The 17,298-nt window shown below is 42.4% G+C and overlaps 1 protein-coding gene across 2 annotated transcripts in view; it reads right to left on the reverse strand.

The window, feature by feature from the left end:
• AK9 (adenylate kinase 9) overlaps positions 1 to 17,298 on the reverse strand; it is a 32,031-nt gene that overhangs the window by 13,987 nt on the left and 746 nt on the right. The window contains exons 2-20 of one of the 2 annotated variants that reach the window (XM_078866708.1): positions 16,015 to 16,206; positions 13,390 to 13,453; positions 12,526 to 12,578; positions 11,031 to 11,127; positions 10,343 to 10,455; positions 9,715 to 9,888; positions 9,293 to 9,418; positions 8,966 to 9,040; positions 7,657 to 7,752; positions 6,682 to 6,821; positions 5,851 to 6,031; positions 5,179 to 5,323; positions 4,358 to 4,785; positions 3,472 to 3,628; positions 3,010 to 3,124; positions 2,289 to 2,368; positions 1,898 to 1,987; positions 1,008 to 1,214; positions 88 to 215 (exon numbers count right to left, since the gene is read on the reverse strand). In XM_078866708.1, the coding sequence (XP_078722834.1) occupies positions 88 to 215; positions 1,008 to 1,214; positions 1,898 to 1,987; positions 2,289 to 2,368; positions 3,010 to 3,124; positions 3,472 to 3,628; positions 4,358 to 4,785; positions 5,179 to 5,323; positions 5,851 to 6,031; positions 6,682 to 6,821; positions 7,657 to 7,752; positions 8,966 to 9,040; positions 9,293 to 9,418; positions 9,715 to 9,888; positions 10,343 to 10,455; positions 11,031 to 11,127; positions 12,526 to 12,578; positions 13,390 to 13,453; positions 16,015 to 16,140 (2,595 nt within the window). In that variant the 5' untranslated portion in view covers positions 16,141 to 16,206. The remainder of the gene's footprint in view (positions 1 to 87; positions 216 to 1,007; positions 1,215 to 1,897; positions 1,988 to 2,288; positions 2,369 to 3,009; positions 3,125 to 3,471; positions 3,629 to 4,357; positions 4,786 to 5,178; positions 5,324 to 5,850; positions 6,032 to 6,681; positions 6,822 to 7,656; positions 7,753 to 8,965; positions 9,041 to 9,292; positions 9,419 to 9,714; positions 9,889 to 10,342; positions 10,456 to 11,030; positions 11,128 to 12,525; positions 12,579 to 13,389; positions 13,454 to 16,014; positions 16,207 to 17,298) is intronic. The other variant, XM_078866709.1, reaches the window with a different exon arrangement.

The raw sequence follows: 17,298 nt of genomic DNA on the forward strand, positions 1-17,298 counted from the left end.
GAATACACCATGGAAAGACCACCACATCTCTCGTGTGATTGTCGCACCTTAAAGACCACAACATCACGCAACCCTCTGATTACGCACCTGCTCCTCCTCTTCTTTTCCCTCCTCTTCCCCTTCTGCTTCAACCTCCTCCATTTCTGCTCGAGCATCCTCCTCCTCCTCATCCAGGTCCACCCCTGTCACTTCTGTTGCGCGGTACCAAAGCAGCCCTGCAAAAACAACAAAGCTTTGGCAGCAGCCTTGGCAAAGCAACATTATTATTAATACAGTGTTGAATCAGCATTATCACCATGGGGCAAAATGTTCCTCCCTGCAAAATGTTTCCTTACGGTTATTGTTCTATACCAATAAGCCAGCAATTGCTATAATTGCTGAAGATCATAACTAGTGAAATTTAGAAATACTTTCTTTTTGTTCATTTTGTTCTGAAACACCTATTTAATATCGTCCCCCAATGTCATTACAATAGGTTCGAAGATCTTAAACCCTAATCTGTGTGCCCAAGATTGTGATTTTTACCGATTCAAATATGCATGCGAGTTAATAATTATACTTAATAAATTATACAGTGCGTTTATAAACAGGAGAAACTAAGACCAACAGGAAAGCATAAGGACTGGTATTTGGAGCCACTAAATGTATGTCATCGAGACCTAAGAGTTGAGAGCCAAATTTTAAATTACAGGAAATCCCACAAACTCCTTTGGACCATTACTCCATAATAATGCATGCCATTATTCCCTGTGAAAGCTAGACATGTCTATAAATGAGCTGGATTTGTCCATCAAAAATAGATTTAAAACAAATAAACAACCCCTTTGCTTCCTCAATGAGCTAATTGAATCTGCCTCCGTAGCACTTGCAAGCTGATTTACCACCACGCAGCTGAATTTAGAATTGCATCAGCCACCCCCTTTAAAATGACTAAATTGAGCCTGCCCTCACAGCTGCTCCGTCTAACAACACCACTGCCACCCCCTTCCATTCCTCGTTGCACGCACGCTCCATGGTGGTGGTCGCTTGCTTCAGAATCTCTCGGGGAGCCTTCTCGGTGATGTTTATCACGAGTGGCTGCAAGGAAGTCTTTGAAGCAATGATCGCCGAGCAGTGCTGCCATGCGGATTTGAAAGTCACCACCTCCTCGTAATACCGCTCCATCTCTGGTCCCGCCGGGAACCCGCCCTCAGGGACATCCTCCAGGGCAGGATCTGTCAAAAGTAGCAACAGCATGTGAAGTGGGGATAAGGGCATGAGTATGTACGTATGTGTGTGCATGTGTGGTGGTGCAGTGGGGAGCGGTGGCGCAGCGGTTAGCGCACTGAGCTACGAACCCAGCGACCCGAGTTCGATTCCCGCTCACAACCAATAACAGTGACGAATATTTTAACCGGTCCTGGGCCTCCCCTAGGTCGACTCAGCCTCAGATGAGTACCTGGTGTGGTGTGTAAACATCGCCACTCGGGAGACAAAGGCGGTCGGGCATGGTGCTGGCCACCCATCCCCTTGTGTACCGTGCCGGCCTTCATAGCTGCTGGTTAATAGCACTTGCCCCAGCAGTCTGTGCAGGCTGTATGGGGAGGTCTTGTCTTGCGTGTGCGAGCTTGAAATTTCCATCCAAAATTATCGCCATAGCAGGCGGTGGCGACTACAGAGGGTGAGTTACCTTTGAAAAAGAGCTGCGTAGCTCAATGGGTAATTTACTCGGATAATAAACTTCTGATTCTGAGTTACTGAATTGAAATATACACAGCAAACGTTAATCTTAAATTGCCAAAACTTGGCAATCATCCTGCAAAGGTCATGAGACTCAGTGAGGGTCTCGTGGGTAATCAAGCATAGTACCTGGAGTAGAATGTTGGGATGACATAATAATGCTTTATTCCAGTCATACCTGGTTCAACCTCCATGATCAGGTCAGTACTACTCTCCAGCGGTTCTTCCAAAATTGTTTCAATAACACCGCTCTGGTCAGCATTTTCTTCTGCAAACATATTTCAGGTTTTTTTTTTAAATCAGCATGCCAACATGAAATATATGTCAAAACGTAACTATTAATGTTTAAAGGAATAGCATGGGAATTTGTACAAAACTTGCACACATATTTGAGATAAAAACCATAAAAGTTAACAAAATAATTAGACAATGTCAACATCGTATAAAGATGTCAGGGTGATCTCTTCATTACCAAAACTTCTGAGTCTCTGATATTTCACTCAGTGGACCTTCTTTCTAATTATAAGCAGCAACTCACACTTAAAGGTCACACAGCACAGAGTAACTACCTCTGCCGCTGTCGTGGATACCCTCAGGCTGCTCCAACTTCTCTTTCTGCTGTTCCCTTAGAGCTTCCAACTCTTCTTGCCTTCAAATGGTTACAGCAGTGCACAGGTCATGAGATCAGCTCCCGCACGTAGTTAGAAACATATGTTATCGAGAAAGGTCAACTGAGCTTCCAGAGTATCGAGTATTGTTGTGTAATATTATTATTCTACAGGGCTGCTCCTTGCTATGTGTGCGTGGTTATGAGATCGTTTTTCAGTCACCAAAATGGTGATAAAGCAATTATAATTTTAATCTCAGGTTCTCATTATGTACCAGGTCACGTCTTGATATAGAGGTGTCATGCATGGAATGTTTAGTTTGGCCCAAGCACAACTGCACTATGCTCGAAACATTCAAAAGGTTGAAATATAATCGTGTCTGTGTTTGTTGGCATACATTCAAAAATATATAAGATTTATTTAAGGGTGTACATAAGACATGGTAATTGCAATTCTGGGCGAATTAGTATGTGCATTTGAATGTATGTATGTTGAACTTCTTTTGCACTGTACGAATTGGAGAAGTGTGTATTCAATCGTCAACATATAGGCATGGTTATGAAATCTTGCGCCACAGATCTCCCTAATCTGCAAGTGCAAGTATGAGCAAGCGTACAGGTCCATGTATGTGCTTACTCGTTACAAGTACGATTGCATGCAAGTGTTCCACACTCAGGCTCACCGCCTTGCATTGGCTTCTTGTCTCTCCTGCTCTAGCTGCTGCACTCTCCTCTGCTTCCTCTTGGCATCCACCTCCTCTTTGTGCTTAGAGTACATCCTGGAGAGCAGCAACTCACCTGCACCCACAGAGGGCACAGGGCATCATGGTCAGCAGAGAACAGTACAAACTTACTTATTTTCAGGGGCGACACCCAAATGAGCGCTCGCCAAGAAAAACTAAGGATAAAGCACCGAACATCCCTGTGCTATCTTGTTCTGTGGCCTCGTTGCAAGACCGGTGGTAAACACGGGGCACTGTTGTGGTCTTATTTCAGTCTATTGTGGGTGCCAAAGAAAGAAAATCCCCTGTGCTTAGAGAACAGGACCCTTTTAGCCAATACAGCCATACACGTGATCAATTAGTGACTTAAATTATGTTTAAAAACGTTGTCAAGCAGGCGTGTGTTTTAAAATCTTGACTTGCTTTTTGCACTGGGGTCCACGAGGCAGAAGACTTCGTCTGGGCACGGCCCCTTTGCCAGCAGCGTGGCCCAGAGCTCCTGGTCAGCAGGGAAGTCATCGAGCACCCAGCCCTGTGCCACCACTCCCGCACCCTCCACATCATCCGTCTCCCTGCGCATCTAAACCGCACATGGGTTGTTGTTGTTTTTTTACGAAACAAATTGTTTGCGTCTCCTGATTAGGTGTTATTTCATGTCGTGATATTGCTATATGTGGCCCTAATGTAATAAACTTGAAATATTGCACCTAACCATAAAACTGTTGTATTATGTTACCTTGTCGTTGATTTTACTGCATTGCGGTTGAGCTGAATACACTTTGGCATTGCCTGTCAGTGTAACCACATCTCTCACAACATTGATATAGTGAGTACAACTCAGCTAAGTTCAGACAGCTGCTTGTTGTAAATCTAGCTTAGATAGGCAATGAATGTCATTTGTACCACTTTGTATATTTCAGAAAAGGGTCTATTCAATAGTTCTTTGAAATACTAGTGCAGTAAAAGTTCAACTGTTACCCATTACACACCAGCAACTGGTTTGGGCGATGAATAAAATATGTAGCGAACGATACAATGTGAGAGAACTGTTCTCAGTGCATGCTCTTGAGAGTATGATTCATTCACATCACACATACAGTTACACTGGTCATTTTAAAACATACTCACAGAGAATGCAAAGGCCCCTGATGCTTTCCTGTGTGCTAAAGAGTTACAAACATACATTTATCTACTCCTCAATAATGAAAGTAATGTTTCATTCCAATATTCACTTGAACAAATTAATCCGTAACACCGTTGGACTATCATGTTTGTGGATTGCATGCTTATGATGGCGATGCGTACGCACATCGGACAGAGCCTTCACCAGCACGTCTACGTAGGCCTCAGCAGGCAGTCCCTCAGCAGCCTGCTCCGCTCGGAGAGCCGCCTCCGCCACAAGTGCTCGCACCTCGGGGTGCTCCGCCGTCACGTCACCCTCCTCGTCACCAGCCTCCACCTCGCCACCCTCCTCACCACCGTCCTCCTCCTCACCACCCTCCAACTCACTACCCATTCCCACACCCTCACCGAGCACTCCAGCCTCTCTCTCGCCAGCCTCTGTCAGACCGGAGTCTCCAGGCTCAGCGACCACGAAATCCTCCTCGACTTCGTCACCAGAGATTTCCATTTCTTCTGTCGCTGTGGCTGCTACGCCAGGCTTATGCTCCTCTTCCTCGGTTGCTGCCTGCCCCTCTCTAGCCACCTCGTCTTCTGGCTCAGCTTTTTCTGCGAGTGCTGAGATAGAATTGCAGGGGGTAGAGTACTGATTGTACAATGTTTCAGCACAACATCCACAACCCCAAGAAGGTCCCTCCATCTTTGCTACTGCTTCCAAATTTGTTTAAAACTTTGCACTTGCTATGTATACTGCAATATTTAAAACCTTTTTACTAAAACCAGATTAAAACATACCTTGTCCATACTGCACTGTTACTGCACAAGGCACAAGTTTGCATGATCAAACTATAGCAGTTAAAATCCAACAAGATGGTATGGCATCAAGTAAACTGTTGATATTTGGGATTTCCCTTGGGCTTACTGCTAGGTGGTTCATCCTCATTTTGTGATTTCTTGCAACACCGAATATCACTCACCTCCCACCCTCACTAAACATGGACCCTCACTTACCCTGCATCCTCTCTAGCTTCTCCTGTTGCTTCCGACTCCGTACTGTTTCCAGCGCAACAGCCAGCGCCTCTGCCCGTGCCAACTCCACTGAACGTTGCTTCTCCTCCTCGACTGCCGGCCGCACTAGCTCTGCCACGTTAACCACCTACACAATGCGCAAGCGAGCACCCCCGACGTTTTTACCAACACATTTATGCCACCAAACCAGCATCCACATGGTTCACGCATATGAGCTGTACACAAACACATCTACACAATAAACTCCAGTAGACCCGTGGGCTGGTTGGCACCGATACTGTGTTTCTTGTTAGAGCCAGGGAAGTAACCAAAAAAAACACTTCATTTTTACGAAAAAAGTAGACTATAATTCAAGACAGTTGCGCCAAGTTTTCTTAATTCAAAAGCAGTGTTTGAAAAAAAAATATCACGGTGCAAAGAATAAACATAAAGAATAATTGCAAGGAAGCGGACATAAACCGCCCCGTGTTTTGTGTGATTTTGTTTGATTATGACACACCATACTGAAATGATATGTGAAGAGAAAGTGCCAAGTCTAGCCTGATTTTTTTTGTATATGAATCTTATGTTCCTGGCTGCTGTTCTTTTAAGGGAATATAATATGAGGTCACTTAATAGGAGGTATTAAATGGTCGGAGCGATCCCACACAGTACCCGAGTTCCGTAGTGGTCTGCCAGCAGGTGACACAGCGTGGTTTTTCCAGCAGTGCCTGGTCCCATCACCACCACATGGCACGGTGGCTTTGGCTGTGGGGGCATCAGATAGCTTCGTGGGTTGGCACAGAATTTCGCCTGAGCTTCCTCAGATGACAGCAGGTACATCTTGTCGAGAAAACTGAAACACGTGCACAAAAGTAATGTAAGAGAATTAACTTATGCTCAAAGCAATATAAAATGAATTGATCAATCAAATATCTGTCGTTAACTTTTTCTGTTTAACAAGAATAAGAGTGGTCAAATGCACCCATAAATAGGTCAAAGAAAATTGATCAGAGATCTTTCTTAAAAGTAGTTGTTTTATAAACCCAAAACATAGCTTTAATCCAAGAATAAGCCACAACTGTGTAGTCCTGGACATTGAGCATGACTCACATGGAAAAGGTAGTGCTGTGTTTGTAAACAAGTTGCTGCTGAAACACACTTTATCATAAGACAACTGTGCTGCTAAACCATGATATGTTAACAGCAGGTATAGTGGTTGACATGTTTCTGTACATGAATTATGTATACATTTAACCACGTCCCTACAAATTCAGTCACGTTAAGTATACCTTGTCCACCAGACTCTGCTTTTATTATTCTGTAAAGGTCCCTTACCCTAACCTGAGCATACTGGCCTTTGCTCTGTCCCTAAATTCAAACATTGAGAATGCCTGCTCACTAGTGAATTTACATGGCAACCAGTAAACCAAAGCATTCATTATACTAGTTGACTCATCATTTTCATCACAACACCCCTGCCACACCATCCTCATCACAAAGCACCTGATAGCGAACTCGGCCTTGCCGATTTTCAGATTCCCCTGCTGCAGCGCCACCGGGCACACAGCACCCCAGCGGCTCCGTCGCCAGCGGTGTCGAGCCCCGGGCCGCTGCCAGCCTGACACGGCACGCAGAACTTCATCCTATTGAGACGTGTGCAATCAATCCACAGCACAACCCATCATGATCCACGCATACACACTGACTGAGCCAAGCACACACATATACAACAACGGCGCTTGTGCCAGGCCGGATACACTTTGAGGCTACGTGAAGTGTCGAAGGCTCACTAACAGGAAGTCTGACTGAGATGACTAGCAGATGACTAGCAGATGCACCAGCTGTGCCCCCTATTGTACCAACTTACTGCATTTTAGCCGCAAGTTGTTGTGAGCATCGCTCCTCTGCCATCCTTTGCTGTTGGAGGGTGACTGCCTCTAACTGCCCAGTAGCATCCTTCACGAGCCTCCTCCATAGAGGCCAAACTTGACACCGCTGGTACCAGTCTTCGGCAAGTCCACTCAGCTCCACATCCTCCTGTACCGTATCAGTCCATTAGCCCCCTCTATCCGGCCAAACAGAAGCTTTTGGGCATGCGGTGGCTGGGTATGCAGTCTACATGACCCAGCCATGGCAACCTTGCCCGCTGGAGGAGCTCACTGATAGGAATGTGTCCAGATCTTTCAAGGATTTGTGAGCACCTCACACAATCCAGCCTGGTTAAACCCAGGATGGATCGTAGGCAGGCCAGTCTGAATGTTTCTATTCAACGCAGATGTTCCATTATGTATTTCATGATGACATGTGCATGATTAAAAATGTATGTAAAATTAAAATTCACAAAGTCAAGTAAGTGTTTTCTATCTCAAATTATTTTTAAAGAACATAATAATGGTCAGCAAATTAACCCTTGACTTATAAATGATAAAAAAATAGAATTAAACTATCATGCAGTCGACGTTTTAAAGTAAAACTCACCGGGTCCAGGTCACTTGGCAGGTCGTCCTCTCCCTGGAGGTGCATAGGCACGGCGGCTTCCTGCAGGCCCAGCATCTTCAGCCGTGCAAGCACCCCCTGCCGATTAAATACACTGGCAATGTATGTATGTATGTTGAACTTCTTTCGCACCATACGTAGCCAGCCGTGCTAATTGGGGGTGCTAAACACAATGCCATGCCTAAGAGTCCAGCTGTGGGGAGGGCTCACTGAGGTACAGGTATCATCAGCAGTGCACATGGGTGAGTGAGACTCACAATAACGCACTACTTAAGTAGGACAGAATTAAATAAAAATCATTGCATGTTTTGGATCATTTGCAACCAACTGTTCATGTTGTAAGAACATTTAAAATGATATGTCACGACATTGTTCCCACCACACACGCAGCTGTCTATTGACAGTTGGAAATTATGAAAAAGTAATTTTGCCAAATTCATACAACAGTTTTTTGGCCCAATTCAACCTGCAGAATGGGTGGAGGTCCATTCCACAACAACAACAAAAACTCGCAGCCAATCAGTGGCTGGGGAGTGTCAACGAAAATGTTAATTACGCGTGTTGTTTTCAGCACTCTCAGACGGACCGAGCTAACCACCAATAGAAAAAAAAACCGCAGCACTTCCATCCAAAACACTGCCTTAAAAGGAAACATTTATAATGGGCAAAGTTTCAGGCAAAGGTCCTTCTGCACTTGAATCAGTCAGGCTCGTTGTGCCAGTGTTGCTCCAATATTCGCCAAGGTGATGATTTGTGCTCCAAGACAAAGCAGGCTTAACCACTTCAAACAAGATGTAGATGAAGTTAAAGATTATGATGGTATAATTTATTTTATAATGGTTGATGACAATACCGTAATGATAATGGTGATGATGATTGTATAAAGATGGAGAAAATAATGATGGTGACCACTATGCCCTCAGGACTTTCCATACAGGGTACACACTAAAGCATGAATGACAAGTTTGCGTATGATGGTGGAAAGTTTCTGTATATTCGCTGAAACCTTTTGATGTCTAAAATCCAAAGGTTTCAAACTTCTCGCTAAGATCGCGCGGTTGAGCACTGGACAAAGATCCAAGTGAGCCACATCCACTATGGCCGGGTGATGCAGAAACCATAGAAAGGAATTAAGGGTAGCAGGGGATGTGCATGTGCCTGATATGCTGTCCGGCATCAAAACTCAGAGCACTCTTAATATGACTTTGTGTGACAAGGGCATCTGCCCTTTCGTAAAAAGAGTTTCAGAAGAATAGTACGTGAAAAATTATAAACAAAAATAAAAACTCACACCCAAGAGTGCATTTGGGCTGTCATTGCCATCCAGCTCAATCAAGTAACGTGGGTCATGATCTGCCATTAAATCCTGTAAACGAAAAAGCAATACTGTGGTTATATGGAGCAGTGGAACAAAATCAACAACATTCTCAAGTTTGACAACATAACAAACTCAAGTACATAATAATTTAAGCTCATACGTTTCATAATAAACTGACCTCCGGATGTGTCACTGCAAAAAACAATGCATTAGTGGCAAGCTAAGGCCAGGTAACCAAATTGTCTCACTGGATATCAAAACCAACAATCTTATTATGTGTGTCCTGACAGGTGTGAGCACCTCCAGTGGACGCAATAGAGTGTCGTTGTAGAGCGTAATGACACGCATGACGTCCTCTGGAGAGTCACCCGGTCTCCGCACAAGCCGGGATAGTAGCCCCTTATCCAGCCCAGCCTCTGCCTCCTCCTGCCATCACATAACCGCAACATGTCACCACACCATACACCACAGCCCGTATGCACAAAAGTATAAACGTACGACAACATCATGCGCACGTGATTCAATATTTCAATCGTATAAAACCAGCTGAAATATTTTTTCAATTAAAGTATGCCACTCTATTTTTTTTTACCAGCCTAACGCTGTCACGGTTGAGCCCATCAGAGGAGACTATTGTCCACATAGTCCTCGAGTGGTGTTTAACATTAGAGCTGTTTTTGCACACGGTTAAACGCCACTGTTAGAGGACGAAGCAGTCTTGCCTCTTTCTCTTCCATCTCCTCGCCCTCCTCCTCTCGCTCGGTGGCATCGTCCGCCTGTGGATTCTTGCCGTCGCGCGCTGCCTCCCGGCCCAGTTCATCCAGCGCGTACACCTGCCCCGTGAGTGGGTCCTCACGCTGCCGCGTCCGCCGCTTGTGCAGGTCGTCATTGGGACACTGCAGCGTAATGATCATTGGTCAAGCCTCAAAGCTAAGGATGTATGCACATATCTTGAAACGGCACAGCATAAAACTCGAGCTCCCAACAATTCTACAAGTAAATATAATTTACGGATGTTCATCATGCATTCGGATCATGTATTTATTCATGCAAAGTCATTGATATAAACATTGCTGCAATCCTTTAAAAAAATTGGACCACCTTGCATCCCTTGCCATAGTTAACATGTGGTACTAATAAAGTATATATACAAAGTTTTGTTAGTTTTTGCAATTGTGGCCATGAAATTAAAACAAAAACTACATATTTAAACCGAGTGTTCATCTGCCAAGATACTTTTTCAAGAGCATTAACACAATTATGTTAAAGTAGGTTAGTGCTTCTGAGGATATTTCCTGGCAAAAACCAACCTCCTTTCACTCTCAATCAAAGACCACAAGTGTATTTTACCTTAATATTTATAATAACATCAGGCTTCAAGCTCCAACTTTTGATCAGCTCTATTTGCTGAGGAATTGTGAGGTTTTCTTCGCTAAGAGATGGAAAGCCACAGAGCACATATCCTGCAGACAAAAACAGGTTTTTCAGACCACAATGATGACAATAATTTTTACAGCGACAAAATTACAACACACAGTCTAGACAAAATGATTCATTACAACATAAGCAAATTGTGGTGTGTAATTAAGTCCACATGTGCTGCCAATTTTAAGTAGGCACTATATCATATTATTATGGCATTAAAAGTTACATGGAACAAAAAAATGTGTAATACCATTATCACGTAATTTACCAAATCTTCATTAATGCAATATAAAATAGCTTACAATTTCATCTACAGGGTATTATGTGAGATCAAGTCCAGGTCAGGTATTCAGGTGGTGTAGTGCGTGCTATTGATTGGAAACACCAAGTGCTATCTAAATGTCTGTTTCAAATAACTCCATTAACACACTGTTGGAAATATGGAAACTGCCCCCTGCAACCAGCAGACACGTTACTGAGAATTCAATGAAATCGTAATACTTTTATGCTTGACACTTCACTCAAAGGAGTGGAGAGATGAAGTGTGAGCGAGTGATGACATTTTAGAAAGAAGAAGGCAGAGAGAGAAGGGCGAATTGAGGGAGGGCCTCACCGTAGTGTGCCACCTGTGGAGAGGCCAACTTCTCCAGCAGCAGGCTGGTGACCATCTCCTCCGAGATCATCTCCCCCTTCACCAGCCGTTCCTGCAGCTTTAACCACCGACAAATTCCCCACGACAACCGCCCATCGGGTATCGAGTCAAGAATGGTGCTCTGAATGAGCTACTGGGCACGTGCATTGCGACAAGCTTCACAGAGCTGTATATAACTTGCTAACCAGAATGGCTATTGAATTTATTGAATGTATTGTATGTAGTGTGTCTCCATTGAGATGCGTACAGATTATTTACGAGTATGCCCCATTTGTTTTATTGAACATAGGGCAGTTCCATTCATCTGTATGCATCTTGTTAACCACGAAAGCTTGTTTGTTCTATTTGACATCTCTTTGTGAAACAGCATGATTCATTTGCATACATGTTATTTACAGGCAGGAATTGTTATTGAATTGCCCTCCAGAGATTATTCCATTAAAGTCTGTTCGCAATCATGTCATCACTAATCTCGGAACATATACCTTATATGTTTGACAACATCACTTACAAATAACAATGAACCATTAATCATATTATGAAATTTTAATGGAAACACGTATTTCTATTGTCCACTTCTCTCCGTTATTCTTAAGACATGTTCGCATACACTTCGAATATATTTTAACACATTGAAAATTATTCTAAAATATGCAATTTAATGTATGTAATTGTTATATACAATTTTTTTCATTTAGAAAAGCCTCACTGAGTTTGAATACTATTTTTCATGAGGGTCCTGCAAAGTTTGTTCAATAGGTGGTGATGTTGCTGTGTATAATCGCAACTGAGCAATTTGCAGACAACATTTCATCATTGGGATGTATTGCCAATATCAGTTACATTGTATGTTTTTTTTTGCTATGGAAGGAACCGGAGAACCCAGAGGAAATCCATGCAGAACAAGGGAAGCACATCGAAGCTCCACACATAAAACCGCCGAAATCGGGAGTCGAACCAAGATCCTTTTTTGCTGTGACGCACAGGTTTTACCACTGTGCCACATTGCCACCTTATACATCATGAGTAATATTTTATTTCTTTTTTATTATTGACTCAATTCACCTTTACATGATCATCAACAATTATAAAAACTAAAAGTCAAGCACTTTATAAAATAAATTTGGCCCGACAGGATCAATTTCCCAGTTCAGCTCAATTGAATTACGAAGCTACCATCTGGTAAATAAAAAACATTGGATAATTATGAAAATACAGAATTGATCACAACATAAAATGACATTGACAAAGGAAAAATGTTCTGTGATCTTAAAAAGTCAAACAAATGATGAGGGCCATTCTGAACATTATAATGAGAAATGACAGATGAGGACGGGGAAACTGTATACTCAGAGGTAGGTACACTCACCGCTAATATATACTGGGCTCTGTAAACGTACGTGATTTATTTTTTACTATTAACAATTCATACAGCAAAATGTAACGTCAACAATACCATGATTCCAGTCTCCGTTTGTGCATCAATATGTTGCTGAATTACATCCACACCTAAGAGAAGAGAGATACTCTCGTCAGACTTGCCAGAGCCAAGGAAAGGTTGACCTTCCCTCAATCAATAAGTTCACCTTTACTTGTGAATACAAATCCGTGTTACAATCTTATGTTATCTGCAACATGACATGTTGAATATACCAACTTTATTGCTTCTAAAAAATGCATTAACTACATCATGCACATTAGCAAAGTACTTTCACATATATTATTCATGACCACAGAAAATGTATTTTTATTAATTTACAGTTGCACAATACATCATTGCAAAATATATTAATTACCACCTCTTAGTTCCACATTAAAGTGTGATTTAGAAATATTTACACTTATAAGTAACGAAAACAGTAGGCTGCATGTAGAATTACTATGATTCCAAATCCTTAAATCTGGTATACTCTGATCTCAGAGTGAAGCTGATTGTGTAACAGAATCATAATCATAATGTAACAGGGTGTTTATTGAGATGAGATTTTCATGGAAATGTAAGATTTGACATACAATTATGGCGACAGGGTGGCACCATATTCATTATTTTAAAATACAGGGATGCGAACGGAAATAAAGCGCCAACGCCAATTTTCACGCACAATTATGGCTACATTTATTTAAAAATGTTTTACATGCAATAGTTACGTACTTTCATGCTACTGTCTGGTATCATAAAATAATGTAAAATTTGTATACTGTAATACAATATTAATAAATAACTGTATGGGACAGCAAGTACACAATGTCTGTTTAACCGTGGTCATTTTAAATTAGAACTTATTACGTTAAGGTCAGATAAAATAAAAACAATCAATACCTTCAACCAGGACACATTTCCACACCTTGGTCAGTCTCCTAGCCAGGGTGGCCTTCCCCACTCCCTATGAAAGCATGCAGACACAACAACCGCCGTTCATCACTAAGTGGCGGTGATGTCACCACGGCGCGCGTGCCATGCTCGGTGCACTTTGCAAACACATGCACAATCTAACAAGACATGCTAAGCGCACATTGCACAGGACTAAAACATATACAATTTTGTCATGCACTATAAATAGAACCAGATGTGAGCCTGTGGAGATACAGTGAATCTTTTGTCAGGGAAACTGGGTATAAACACAACACTAGATTGTGAGAGAAACAAATGCTAGAAAATGGGGTATACAAGATTAATAGTTGTGTCTCAATCATCAAGTAAAATAACAATTCCTAAGGAAGAGCAATAGTGAACTGCATTTGTCTGTATGCATGTTGAACTTCTTTCACGCCATACGTGTAATGGGAGGTATAAATGCAGCCATTTCTATTTAAATTACAGTTAACTTTGTCTGTAACACTGCTGAACATCACATGAGAAGTTTTCCCAAAGAAATGTCATAAAGTTTGGCAAAATAAGAATACCCACTCACATGACAGCCACGTGATGATAACTGCTACATTTTAAAAGACTGTCATTCAGCTTCCTTTATATAGAAGAAAGCGTGTTCCCTCTACTGGCCTCTGGGAGCATTGTAGAACTTCTGACATTAAAGTGGTTTGCTCTTCTATTGGTTGGGTGTACACATGTGATTTTAGTAAAATCATCCTTAATATGCCTGCACCAATATTTTTCTTTAAAGAAAGATTCAACCCAATCGTTACTGTTTTTGCATAATATTGGAACTTTGTGCAAGCATTGGAGGGCTTCTTTTTGTTACTGAATGAAACAAAATAACACTTCCATAATAGAATGTCTAAGTAAGGAAATTATGTCGTCGAAACGACCAAAAATGTTATGTAATGTAAATATAATATACCAGATATTGATCCCAATTCATAGAATCAATCCTTGAGCTACTTCAAGTTAATGCATTCGTAATGTTAAGAGCGGGTACGGTATTGTTAAAACCACTTCATGTCAGCTGAGTGGCTCAGAGGTCAGCGTGTCCAGCTGGCACAGCCAAAATCTTGGGTTCGAATTCGAGCAGGCACTCGCAATTAAACTGGCAACTCATGTGTAGTGAGCTGATGGTCTCAGGCACGGAAACTAATGACTGAGAAAAAAACATTACACTTGGTTCTGCACCTAAATTGACTAAATGTCGGCTTATCTGTATGACGGGAGTGAAAGTGCGGATTCTAAGTCACTTGAAGTGATCTCAGAAATCGTTTCGTGGTATCCGCTTTTGCGGAACCGTCCTCTAACATGACGAGCGCCACTGTACAAGCATTCTCAATGCAACTTTCGTCAAATGTCTGGAAGTACAAGCGGGACAAAATAAGAGAAAAACAATGTTGCACATAACAGAACGCGCGATGGCGCTGTTGCTTCATTATTGTTACACAACACAAATAATTTTGACACTAATACCTGTCAACCCCTCATCAGTGCCTACATTTTTACAGACCAATTCAAACCTTATTGGTCAGCCCGTGTCATTATAAATCTCAACGCTCATCCATAAAGTCCCATCACAAGGGAGAAACACAAACAAATAGAACATGTGTTGACCGTATTGAAACGGCTGGACGCCATATGGACCTGTAAACTCAATTTCCCTGCAGAAGAATACGGGTAAATCATACGGGTTGACAGGTATGGACACTGTAAAAGCTAAACTATATACTATAGCTCCATTCTCCCTATGGTCTCCCTATAATTACGCATTCTCTCTTTGTTGCTGCAATCCAATTACATGTTGGCCACATTATCCGTGTAACATTTGAACCAGCAGGATTATAATGAAATTGAATATCATAAGTCGTATAATTGCAGTCACTTTAACCTACAAACTATCATATCCATTCATGCAAAGCCACGCGATTATGCAATCCAAACAACACATAGAGTAACTGCAATATTATTCTGGCAAATCGCCCAATGATGCTGGATGTAATTACAAGCGAAACGTCGTGTACTCAAATTGTAAATGTTGTGGATTTACTCTCCAACACACCGGTGGGCTGAAGTAGTAACTAATTGGCGTTCTTTTACGTGACAAATCCCTTACTAATTGGCTGTGTCGGGTGGTGGAGGGTTACGACACATTTATACTTACGCGATGTAACCTAAAAACCTTTATTACGTGCAATATTACAGATGTACCTTGACTATTTGTCAGACTATCAACAAAAATATTTTAAATCACAGGCATTCGATCGTAGCATATTATCGACGCCACTCCTTTGACTGCTATTTTGAAATGTATGAAGTCACATTGAACTGATGTAAACTAAATGGAGCACCTGAGTTAATTTTCATGCAAAAAACTTCAAACTCGTGAGACATCCTGGGACACAGCCTAGGTACGAAGGTGCCAATATGAGATATTTCTTGTTTTGGTGGTGTCTTTAACTAATCACATGACAGATATTAAAATGTGAGACTTAAGAGTGACGTTTCCTGCACGTCAGAGCCGCGCCACTATTCACGACTCAACATACAGACAAGGGCCATCGGTACCGGCTTTCCAAGGACAAGCAAGCAAAGTGGCTTTGATAGCAGCATCTGCATCTCTGCGTCATCCTCATCGAAGGGGCCAAGAAGGCCCATGGCGGTGTCCCCGGGCTTCTGCAGTGGGGCACTCATCAGGTCCTCTGCCACCTCTCGTCCGTCACCCCACCACACTGCAGCACCTGTTCAAGATGATGACTCCTCAAACATACCAGACAGATGGTCATGGGGAGGGGGGTAGGGAGCTAAGGCTTTTCACTTGAAGGTCCACACAAAGACAAAATTCTCCCCGTATATAGCCATTAACAGACTGTTGGGACAAGTGCTGACAGCAAATGCTGACCTGCCCCGATTGGGCATCTGTGAAAACGAGCTTCATAGCTCATCGGATTCCTCCAGTCTAAATAAAGATTCTAATAAAGATCACCTATGAAAGGCCGGCATGGGTGGCCAACACCACGCCCGGCGGCCTTTGTCTTCCCAGTGCTGATGTCTACACAACCGCACGAGGTACTCATTTAAGGCTGAGTCGACCTCAGGGAGACCCAGAACAGGATTAATATATTCGCCACTGTTATTGGCCGTGAGCGGGAATTGAACGCGGATCGTCGGGTTATGTAGCAGAGTGCACTAACCACTGTGCCACCGCTCCCCACGAAGGCCCGCACATCTGCACACGGTCGCACTCAACTTACACCAACCTCTGTGTTTCGTATTCACTCGACTACTCTCGTGTTAAATTAATTGCAAACGTTGCTCTGTCTGTAATGCTAATCCCACGTTTTAGCTGCGTGGTTGGCAAAAAGACCGCTTTGGGTTGATGCTGAAATTGTGAAAAAAAATATTGTCCCAATTTGTCAAGAAGTACTGTACAAAGGGGACGAAACATTTAAAAGTGGTAGTTATGGTAGTTATAAATGCACACCTCTGTGGACATCACTGCGACATACTTTCTCTATTGTTTTCATCAACTAAGCTTCCGTGAACCTTATTTATTAAGCACACATTACATGCATTTCGGCCCTTAAAATAGTTTATTTTACCGAATTCTAAAAAAGTCTCTTACTGCAATTTTGGTTATTTTAGTATTAGACAGACCGGAACACACAGTTTGGGAACCACATACCCAAGATAAGAGCTGAGGTGATGTGTTCTTTGGGTTGTATCTAAAGTTGCTTTATAATTAATAAGCCAGCGTGTCTACTGATTGCTTTTGGTTGTTAAAGCAGGATTCTAGCCGAAAGAGTGGGTGCTGTTTTGACAATACTTCACCACGCCAGCCATTGCCAACAC

Source organism: Lampetra fluviatilis, chromosome 2, assembly GCF_964198595.1.
Source record: "Lampetra fluviatilis chromosome 2, kcLamFluv1.1, whole genome shotgun sequence".
NCBI classification, from domain to species: Eukaryota; Metazoa; Chordata; class Hyperoartia; order Petromyzontiformes; family Petromyzontidae; genus Lampetra; species Lampetra fluviatilis.